Here is an 11,308-nt window from a genome sequence, read left to right as displayed (position 1 = left end):
TGGTGATGTAAGAGGGTTGGTAACCTGCTGCAGTTATTGTGTTATTTATTATTATAATTATGTATTATATATTATTATTGTGTTATCTGGCTTATACCTGTCTCCACCCCTGTCTCCACTGCACACACTCTGGCTGCAAAGAACAGAAGGGAACGGAGCCACGGGTCTGTGTTTTCTACAGTCATTGATCTGAACCAATACTTTTGCTCATGTACAACTGGGTGGTCTACCAACACATCCACCATGCTGTAAGTAGTCTAACACCTAGTGTAAATATCAGAAAATAAAAGCTGATCTTTAATTCAGTTCAGAGCAAAATATCTAAATAACTAGACATACCAATAGTTTTGGTGGGGAGTGTATATATAAAGTGTGTGTGTGTGTGTGTGTGTGTGTGTGTGTGTGTTACCTTTAGCTCCACGGAGCACAAAGCCGAAGCCCTCATTCTCTTTCTTCTGCAGAAGAACAGACTTCTCCTTTATGATGTAATCACTGTGGAGAGAGAGGGAGAGAGAGGTTGATATGAGCTTCTTTAGCTAACAGGAGATGCTAGGCTAACACTGCTAACAAACACAGCGCTTGTCTCTCTCTGTAAACACGTAAACACCCTGTCTCTCAATGTGAAGCAAATACTTCACGTTACTGTACGTCACACAGAACCAGGGCCAACCAAACCAAGAGCAAGGAGCAGGCCCTCGAGCACACAGGAGAACCACAGCAACTGAGGCTCAAAAGAGAACCTGCCTGAGAGCACAAGTAAGAAGCAGTGAGAGGAGCCGAGGTAGAACAGGAGAACCGGTCTGACCACTTTATTAGAGTGATTCTTTGTAGATGGTTAATAAAGTCTTTACAGAGGATCAGTAACATCAGCAGCAGTGAAGAACCTGAACACGGATTTACTGTTCATCTGTTACATCAAGTAGACTTAATATCCTAACCCAGCCTAACCCACAGCCTAACCCTGATCCTAATCCTAACCCACAGCCTAACCCTAACCCTAACCCTAATCCACAGCCTAACCCTAACCCACAGCCTAACCCTAATCCTAACCCTAACCCACAGCCTAACCCTAACCCTAACCCACAGCCTAACCCTAATCCTAACCCTAACCCACAGCCTAACCCTAACCCTAACCCACAGCCTAACCCTAATCCTAACCCTAACCCACAGCCTAACCCTAACCCTGATCCTAACCTTAACCTGATCCTAACCCTAACCCTGATCCTAATCCTAACCTTTAACCCCAACCCAGAATCTAACCTTAACCCTGATCCTAATCCTAACCTTAACCCTAACCCACCAGCCTAACCCTAACCCTGATCCTAATCTTAACCTTTACCCCAACCCAGAATCTAACCTTAACCCTGATCCACATCACATCTACAGTACACTCCTGACTGACCCACCATCACATCTACAGTACACTCCTGACTGACCCACCATCACATCTACAGTACACTCCAGACTGACCCACCATCACATCTACAGTACACTCCAGACTGACCCACCATCACATCTACAGTACACTCTGACTGACCACCATCACATCTACAGCACACTCCTGACCCACCATCACATCTACAGTACACTCCTGACTGACCACCATCACATCTACAGCACACTCTCTGACCCACCATCACATCTACGGTACACTCCTGGCCCACCATCACATCTACAGTACACTCCTGACTGACCCACCATCACATCTACAGTACACTCCTGACCAACCCACCATCACATCTACAGTACACTCCTGACCCCCATCACATCTACAGTACACTCCTGACTGACCCACCATCACATCTACAGTACACTCCTGACCCACCATCACATCTACAGTACACTCCTGACTGACCCATCATCACATCTACAGTACACTCCTGACTGACCCACCATCACATCTACAGTACACTCCTGACTGACCCACCATCACATCTACAGTACACTTCTGACCCACCATCACATCTACAGTACACTCCTGACCCACCATCACATCTACAGTACACTCCTGACTGACCCACCATCACATCTACAGTACACTCCTGACCCACCATCACATCTACAGTACACTCCTGATCCACCATCACATCTACAGTACACTCCTGACTGACCCACCATCACATCTACAGTACACTCCTGACTGACCCACCATCACATCTACAGTACACTCCTGACTGACCCACCATCACATCTACAGTACACTCCTGACCCATCATCACATCTACAGTACACTCCTGACTGACCCACCATCACATCTACAGTACACTCCTGACCCACCATCACATCTACAGTACACTCCTGACTGACCCACCATCACATCTACAGTACACTCCTGACCCCCATCACATCTACAGTACACTCCTGACTGACCCACCATCACAGCTACAGTACACTCCTGACTGACCCACCATCACAGCTACAGTACACTCCTGACTGACCCACCATCACATCTACAGTACACTCCTGACTGACCACCATCACATCTACAGTACACTCCTGACTGACCCACCATCACATCTACAGTACACTTCTAATCCACTTGGGTCTAAAACATCAGCTGTGTGTCTCTCACCATTTACTGTGGGGGTCTTACAGGGTCTTACTGGGGGGGGGTTACAGTAGCAGTGTGTGAAACTACCTCCACCATGTTTGGAGGCTGTACTTTAGCCTGGCTAGCTCTCACTGTGAGCTGAAGCTGATCTGCTTCTAAACCCATATCATTACTTATATGATATAGAAGCGGTTCTGTGCTACAGCATCAGTGTTATTCTACCTGTGCGCCATAAACACTGTCTGCTCTCCCACCTGTACATCATCACAGCAGGAGCAGAAATGACCATAACCAATCACAGTTGTAGTGTAGTGCAGTGTTTTTTTTTTTACACTGTCCTGCAAATACATCACGTTACTGTAACTACATGACTGCACTCTAAAGCACTAATGACTGGACTGTACACACCACTATAACTACATGTAGCTACTCCTGGGCCATGTCTGGAGCTGCAGGGGTGAGGGGTCAGTGCCGTGATGAAGCTACTGAAGGGTACTGATGTAGATATAGAGCAATGAGTTACAGTGCAGTGGTGCAGTCACTATTTTAACTACTACACTACAGGTTAGCTCCTGTACAGCACTGTTGGTTTACTACAGCGCTAAAGCTCAGCTAGTCACTACACCACAGTCATAGAGTAAAGTAGAGGATCGAGAAATACAGCCTGCCATAACTGCAAACGCTCATAGAGATCACAGGCTGTTGCATGGAGACTGTGAAAGCTCCACACACACACTCACTCACACACACACACACACACACATCTGATAAATTACAGAGCACTCTTTCAAAAATATGCTACAGTTTCTCTTGCTGAAATACTCAGTTCAGACCCGCTTGTGGGGTCTTTCTAAGCTGGTGACTGATCATAGCCGTTAACTGGATTCTTACTGGTTTAAGGAAGTGAAGGCGGCCGATCATCTGGAATGTATAACTGGACTACACAAAAACATACCCTACACTTGCTAACTGGTCAGGCCGGTAAATGTGGTCGCAGTTAACATGGTGAATGTAGACTGCCCTGGTCACACTAGTCATGCTAACTGCCCAGAGACCAGCCAACCGACCTCTCAAACACAAACATACCTAGCTGGTCATTTAGCTGAGCTAGCCTACTGGTTTAATGCTGCTTTTCACAGCAGGGTGAATAGTGACCTTTGGAGAAAACAATGGTGATATATAATAATATCCACCATGCTATGCCAACTGCCGAGCACCTACCGTGGTCCAGCTGGTCATGCTTATAGAACAGCTACAGGTTAGCTACATTGTTAGAGGTTAGCTTCAATGTAACACTACAGGTTTGGTATAGTGCAGTATAGCTTCAGTAAAGCCATGCTTATAGACTGCCCTGGTCAAACTAGTGCTTATAGACCACCTTTGTTAAGCTGGGGTTTATTAATCACCTAGTTCTAGCTGGTCATGTTCATAGACCACACCAGCTACAGGTTAGCTACAGTACTAGGGTTTAGCTTCCATACAGCACTACGGGTTCAGTGTAGCACATAGTAGATTCAATACAGTCACACTCATAGACCACCTTGTGCTCTCTGTCCTAGTCCTGCTCATAGACCACCTTAGTCAAGCTGGTGTTTATAGACCATCTTGGTCAATCTAGTCCTGCTCATAGACCACCTTAGTCAAGCTGGTGTTTATAGACCATCTTGGTCAATCTAGTCCTGCTCATAGACCACCTTGGTCAAGCTGGTGTTTATAGACCATCTTGGTCAATCTAGTCCTGTTTGTAACCACCTTGGTCAAGCTGGTCATCATAGACCAGAACAGATACAGGTTAGCACTAGAGTTTAGCTTCCATACAGCACTACAGGTTCAGTGTAGCACATAGTAGATACAGTACGGTCATGCTAATAGACACTGGACAAGCTTGTCATGCTCATGGACCAAAAACAGGTTAGCTACAGTACTGGACGTCGGCTTTAATACTGCACTACTTGTTAAGTGTAGAACAACACAGTAGCTGCAGTTCAGTCACGCTCACTGACCCTTTGTTCAATCTGGTCACCTTGGACAAGCTATTAATGCTTACAGACCACCTTGGACAAGCTTGTCATGCTTGTTAATCTCCTACGTGGTCATCTTAGACCAGCACAGATACAGGTATAGCACTAAAGTTTAGCTTCAATACAGCACTACCAAGATCGGTATAGTACCTAGTAGCTACAGTACACGTACAGTACAGTCACGCTCACAGACCCCTTGTTCAATCTGGTCATCCTTGCAGACCACCTTGGTCAAGCTAGTCATGGTTATGGACCACCTTGGTCAAGCTAGTCATGCTTGTAGACCACCTTGGTCAAGCTAGTCATGCTTGTAGACCACCTTGGTCAAGCTAGTCATGCTTGTAGACCACCTTGGTCAAGCTAGTCATGCTTATAGACCACCTTGGTCAGGCTGTTTGTGTTCACAAACCAGCTAAACCACCCATCTCTACCGAAACCTCACCACAGTCGAGCTAGTGTACCAGCTTAACTACCTCATCCAGCTTGAGCTGGCCAAACGGTCACCTTTCTGCACATGATATCTAGGACTAGACCCCCAATCAGGGAGTGACGTCTGTTCTGAAGCACTCTTTGGACTGAGAGCCAGCTGCACACATGACCACACGTCTGATGGACACGTTCCACCATCCAAAGAAGAACAAACAACAGGTGGAGTGCTACAGCTGAGCTACAGTGCTGTGTCTGAGCTCGGTGCTACAGCTGAGCTACAGTGCTGTGTCTGAGCTACAGTGCTGTGTCTGAGCTACAGTGCTGTGTCTGAGCTACAGTGCTGTGTCTGAGCTACAGTGCTGTGTCTGAGCTACAGTGCTGTGTCTGAGCTACAGTGCTGTGTCTGAGCTCGGCGCTACAGCTGAGATAGCATCCAGTGCTACAGCTGTGGAGCAGCCACAGGTTAGCTACGACACAGAGCTACAGGTTAGCCACAGCGCTGTGGTGGCGTTCCATTGGGTATCAGCAATTCCCGGAGAGCCCCAGCTTCCAGACATCCCGGCATACGGTCTATACACACACACACACACACACACACACACAGATTTCTGTACATGCTAGGTCATATAAAAGCATTAGCATCAGTATGAATGTCCTCTGTTTGTGAGCCACACACACACACACACACACACACACACGTACAGTATATACACACTAATGGAGGGTAACATGACTCACAAAACACAACCACACACACACACACACACACACACACATATACATATACAGGGAAAATACAGCAGCTGTACAGCTGCAGAAACACACACACACACACACACACACACACAGACACACACACACAGAGACACACATATATAAAACACAAAGGCGTACAATTGGCTTTTCAGTCAAACAATCCATAGCCTCTTACAAGCATGCATTCATCTCTTCCTCCCGGCTTCTCTGCTCCTCTCTCTCTCTCTCTCTCTCTCTCTCTCCCTCCTCCCTCCCTCTGTCGCTCTCTCCCTCTCTCTCTCCCTCTCTCTCTCTCCCTCTCTCTCTCTCTCCTCTGCGGAGCCGTGTGAAGAAAGGAGCCGGTACCTGTAAATGAACCAGACGCTGCGGTTTGAGGAGCTGAGCGAAGGCCAGGAGGAGGAGAGGGAGAGAGGGAGAGAGACACTCTCTCCATCCCCGCATCCCCCCATCGCCATGCCGCCCCCTCCTCCTCCTCTCTCTCCTCCTCCTCTCCTCCCCCTCTCTCCGCTCGCCCAGCTCGCGCAAACACACCAGGAGAGGAGAGAGAGAGAGAGTGAGAGAGAGAGAGGCAGAGCGAGGGCCTAGCGAGCCTAGACCCTTCATCATCATGCTTCAGACAAAAAAGAGAGGGGGGGGGGGTGAGAGAGAGAGAAAGAGAGAGAGAGGGAGAGAGAGGGAGAGAGAGAGACAGAGGGGGGGGCGAGAGAGAGAGAGAGAGAGGGAGAGGGAGAATTCAGCCACTGCGACAGGGAGCGAATAAGAAAAAAGAAAAAGGGGAGGGGGAAAGGAGAGCGAGAAGAGGAGGCAGAGAGTGGGAGAGAGAGATATGGAAGAGACTGAGAGAGCGAGACAAAGTGTGAGAAAAGAGAGGGAGTGTGTTAGAGAGCAAGAGCGAGAGAGAGAGAGGGAGAGTGCACATCCCTCACGCTGCGAGAATACTGAACTTTCATACAGGCCCTCCTGAGCCTCCAGCCAGCCCTCCCGATCTGTTTGGACCACCAGTTCTGGAAAATCTACATCTTTACTCTTAATCTTTACAAATTGTCAACGACCCTGACCTGAGGTCAGCCATGTGCTCCAACTCCTCTGCCATCAACCGGGTCGCACTGCTTCCTAAGGGTCAGACCTTGACCAGTTGACAGATGTTCTCACGGACATCTTCAACGTCTCCCTGTGCAGCTCCACTGTCCCAACGTGCCTCAAGACCACCACCATCGTCCCCGTTCCGAAGTGTCCTGCCTCAATGACTACCATCCCGTTGCTCTCACGCCCATCATCATGAAGTGCTTCGAGAGGCTAGTCATGAGGAACATCAAGACCCAACTGCCCTCTTCAATTCCCCCTGCAATTTGCATATCGTCCAAACCACTCCACGGATGATGCCATCACCACCACCCTTCATCTCTCCCTTACCCACCTGGAGAAGAAGGACACCTACATACAGAGAGGAGGTGCAGCAGCTGACAGACTGGTGTACAGTCAACAACCTTTACTGGAATGTAGAGAAGACCAAGGAAATGGTTGTTGACTTCAGGAAAACAAGACACGACCACTCTCCGCTCAACATCAACGGCTCCTCTGTGGAGATCGTTAAGAGAACCAAGTTCCTTGGTGTCCACCTAGTGGAGAACCTCACCTTGTCCCTGAACACCAGCTTTACAGCAAAGAAAGCCCAGCAGCGTCTCTACTTCCTCCGGAAGCTGAGAAAGGCCCGTCTCCCTCCACCCATCCTCACCCTCTTCTATAGGGGAACCATAGAGAGCATCCTGAGCAGCTGCATCACTGCCTGGTTTGGGACCTGCACAGCCTCTGACCGCAAGACCCTCCAACGCATTGTGAGGACAGCTGAGAGTCTCTCTCCCCTCCGTCATGGACTTTTGCACCTCCCGCTGCATCCGCAAAGCAACCAGCATTGTGGATGACTTCACCCACCCTTCACACAGACTGTTCTCCCTCCTGCCATCAGGAAGAAGGTACCGCAGCATCCGGTCCAACGCAACCAGACTCTGCAACAGCTTCTTCCCCCAAGCCATCAGACTCCTCAACACAACTCAACTTCTGAACTGATGTCTTTTCTGTTACATGCACACTTTTCTGTTCTGTATGCACTGTCTATGTTGCACCATGGTCCTGGAGGAACGTTGTTTGGTTTCACTGTGTACTATGTATGTAGTTGAAATGACAATAAAACCCACTTGACTTGACTTGATCAGATGATGATGCTGGGGAAGTTCAGGTGCATCTGGGACCCTGCAGATGTCCCTCAACGCCCCTCACCACTGACACAGAAAAAAGCTTCCATGTTTTTACGGCCACAGAGTAAAGAGTCAAGCCCCCTACAGTCAAGCCCCCTGTGCCCCAAATACTGGAGAAAAGCTGCCTGTGGAGGCCTCTGTGCTCAGTGATCTTCAGGAGAGCTCAGGCTCCATCCATCAACTGTGATGTTTGTGATACAGCAGGATCTCCAACCAGAAAGGCACTGCTTTTCTTACCACTGTTACGCAGACGACACTCAGCTCATCCTTTCTTTCGCACCGTCTGACACACAGGTCTCCACCCGTATCTCAGCAGGTCTCACTGACGTCTCTTCTTGGATGGCGGCTCACCACCTCAAACTCAACCCCCTCACTGGTCACTCCTTCTACAGAAGCTAGAAGCCTTGGTGTAGTCATGGATGATCAGTTATCATTCTCATGTTGCAAACGTAACTCGGTCCTGCAGATTCCTCCTGTACAACATCCGGAGAACTCCACCCTTCCTCTCTAGAGAGTCGCCCAGGTGCTCGTTCAGTCTCCCCTTACTTCAAGACTTGACCACTGCAGCTCTCTTCTGGCTGGTCTTCCTCTGCTCACCATCAGGCCCCTGCAGCTGATCCAGAACACAGCGGGTCGGGTCATCTTCAACGTTTCTATGTTCAGCCATGTTCAGCTCCTCCTCTGCTGCGTTCTCTCTTCACTGTAGCTTCCTGTAGCTGCTGCCCTCATCAGATTCAGAACCCTGACTCTGGTCTACAAAGACAAGACTGGACCAGCCAGCCCCTCCGTACTTGATGGGGATGGTCAAAAGCCAAGAGCCCTTCCAGCTTCAAGTACGGCTCGGCTCGACCCGCCATCCTTTAAGATCCACGGAAGACGAGCGTCCAGACTTTTTACTGTCCTGCACCGAAGTGGTGGAACGAACTTCCCCTGGGTGTCCAAACAGCAGAGTCCAACACTCACTGTCCTCAAACCCAGACTGAAGACCCTCCTCTACTGAGAGGACTTGGGTGAAGAGTAGAGTACTATGGTCTCCATACTGACTTGTGTTTAGTAGAGTCTAAGATTAGAGGATCTGAATTTTAGTCTATTTAAACTAGCTGAGGTTCTTCTTCAGTAAACAGTGAAGCTCTTCTGTAAGAACTCTGGTGAAGAACGTCTGATAAATGCAGTAAATGTAAATGTAAATATACAGCAGCTCTGAGAATGTTCATCTCATCCACCAGTTCTTCAGGTGGATTCAGCACAGTGCCAAAAGGCTGACGCACTAAGGCTACTGCCAATGGCGATAGCTAGGGCAGCAGGAGAGACAACCTGTCATTGCCAGTTTAGTCTCTAACCGGTCCTCTCCACACCATAATGCTCCCGTTCTGCCCTAATTTGGCTTAGTTTAGGAGGCTTGCTCAGAAACCTCAGATCATCCCTGCTGAGACAGAAGGCAGGACCTTCAATAGAGTTACCTCCAGCTTCTTCCTGCAGATCAGCTGCCAGAGATAAAGGACACCCTGCCTGATTCCTCTGAGAACCAGCGATGGAACCCTCAACTCCCCTTTTTACACCCCAATAAGGCCTGACCCCCACCTTCCACACTAATGCCCATGATCCACTTGATCAAAGAAAGAGAGAGAGACAGAGAGAGAGAGAGAGAGACAGAGAGAGAGAGACACAGAGAGAGACACAGAGAGAGACACAGAGAGAGAGAGAGACAGAGAGAGAGAGAGACAGAGAGAGAGACAGAGAGACAGAGAGAGAGAGAGAGAGACAGAGAGAGAGACAGAGAGACAGAGAGAGAGAGAGAGAGAGAGAGATGGTTTATTATAAAGGAGAGGAATGAGGAGATGCTGTGGGGGAAGGAGGCAGCAAATACGAGAGGGTGTTTATACTTATTCAACAAACACACTTACACACACACACTCACACACTCACACACACACACACACACACACACACACAGAGTGAGAGAGAAAGGTTAATCAAGACTGACTCATATTTTTCTTGAATTTTCACACAAACAGTTTCATACATTCATTCCAGTCTGAGCTGCGTTACCATGGTGTGAGTGCAGACAGGTATTTAACACACACACACACACACACACACACACACACACACACACACACACATTTAAAGTACTGATGCTGCACTCTGGAATGGTCTCGTTCTCTTCTGTGGCTCGACCGCCCAGCAGGCCCTGCGTAGGCTACCGGAGTGTTACTGCACTCTCGCAGTGATACGTCAGCGGTGTGTGTTAGTGTGTGTATGTTAGTGTGTGTGTGTTAGTGTGTGTGTGTGTGTTTAATCCAGAATCTGGCTGTTAAATAAAGTAAAATGGCCTAATATGGGTTTCATAAACACACAGGGACCATTATTGTCATAGAAACGGGCCTCATGCTGCGTGCGCTACACCGCTAAACTGGCAAAGAGTGGCGTATCACACTCGGTCGGCCGATTTGGCCTCAGATATACACACACACACACACACACACTTGTTTAGAGACGCCAACAGTTAACAGTTTCTCACACTGTCTAATTTACATATCTGACATGTAATGAAACACTTTATTATTAATATTAATGACTTAGATTACACTAACATTTTAAATGAATACAAATGAGGGGTTTAATAAGTTCTCATTCTTAATCAGACATTTCTAAGTGATTTACTCACGCTGCATTAAGCTTTATTCGTTATGAATATTGGTTATTAGAACATTACTCAAGCTCTGCTCTGGGAAAATCACAAAGAATCACATGATTAGTTATAATACTGTACAAACACTCTGTTACCACCCTGTTATGTAAGTTATTGAGCATGAACAACACTCTTAGAGGAGAATGCTAACTGCTAATTCTGTTATTTCAGCTAACAGACATCCTTGCTAGCTAGCATAGCCACCAGAGAAAGTGGACAGTTATGCTCTGTGGGACTCCCGGTTGACTGACGGATGGCTGTGGCACCTCAGGTCTCGGACCTGCAACCTCCTAATGATAGATCAACACCATGGCACCATGTAGACTATACACATGTTCCATATACAGCTGAGACCCAAACACTCCCTGTTTGAGAGAGTGCTCCATGGGTTCTTTAGTAAAGGCAGTGGTTCTATATAAGCATTTTGAAAGGTTCTTTGCTTGGTTAAAAAGTTGAAGGTTGGTGAAACGCCTTTTAGACAGTTCTAGATAAAACCATCTTTCAAAGGTTCATATTGAACAAAAGGGGCAAAGAAGCCTTTTACAGTATTTCAGATTCTGTTTAGAAGCAGGCCTTCTTTCTCTCCTTTAAAGTCTGAATCAAA

General features: G+C 47.8%; 1 protein-coding gene across 1 annotated transcript in view; it reads right to left on the bottom strand.

The window, feature by feature from the left end:
* The window catches only part of LOC140555800 (SH3 and multiple ankyrin repeat domains protein 1), a 67,159-nt gene that overhangs the window by 12,181 nt on the left and 43,670 nt on the right, over positions 1 to 11,308 (bottom strand). Inside the window, 1 exon segment of the mRNA XM_072679117.1 lies at positions 410 to 492. Coding sequence (XP_072535218.1) covers positions 410 to 492 — 83 coding nt within the window.

This window comes from Salminus brasiliensis, chromosome 5 (assembly GCF_030463535.1).
Source record: "Salminus brasiliensis chromosome 5, fSalBra1.hap2, whole genome shotgun sequence".
In the NCBI taxonomy this organism is placed as follows: domain Eukaryota; kingdom Metazoa; phylum Chordata; class Actinopteri; order Characiformes; family Bryconidae; genus Salminus; species Salminus brasiliensis.
Note: the sequence above shows the minus strand (reverse complement) of the source record. Positions and strands in the feature narration are given on the sequence as shown.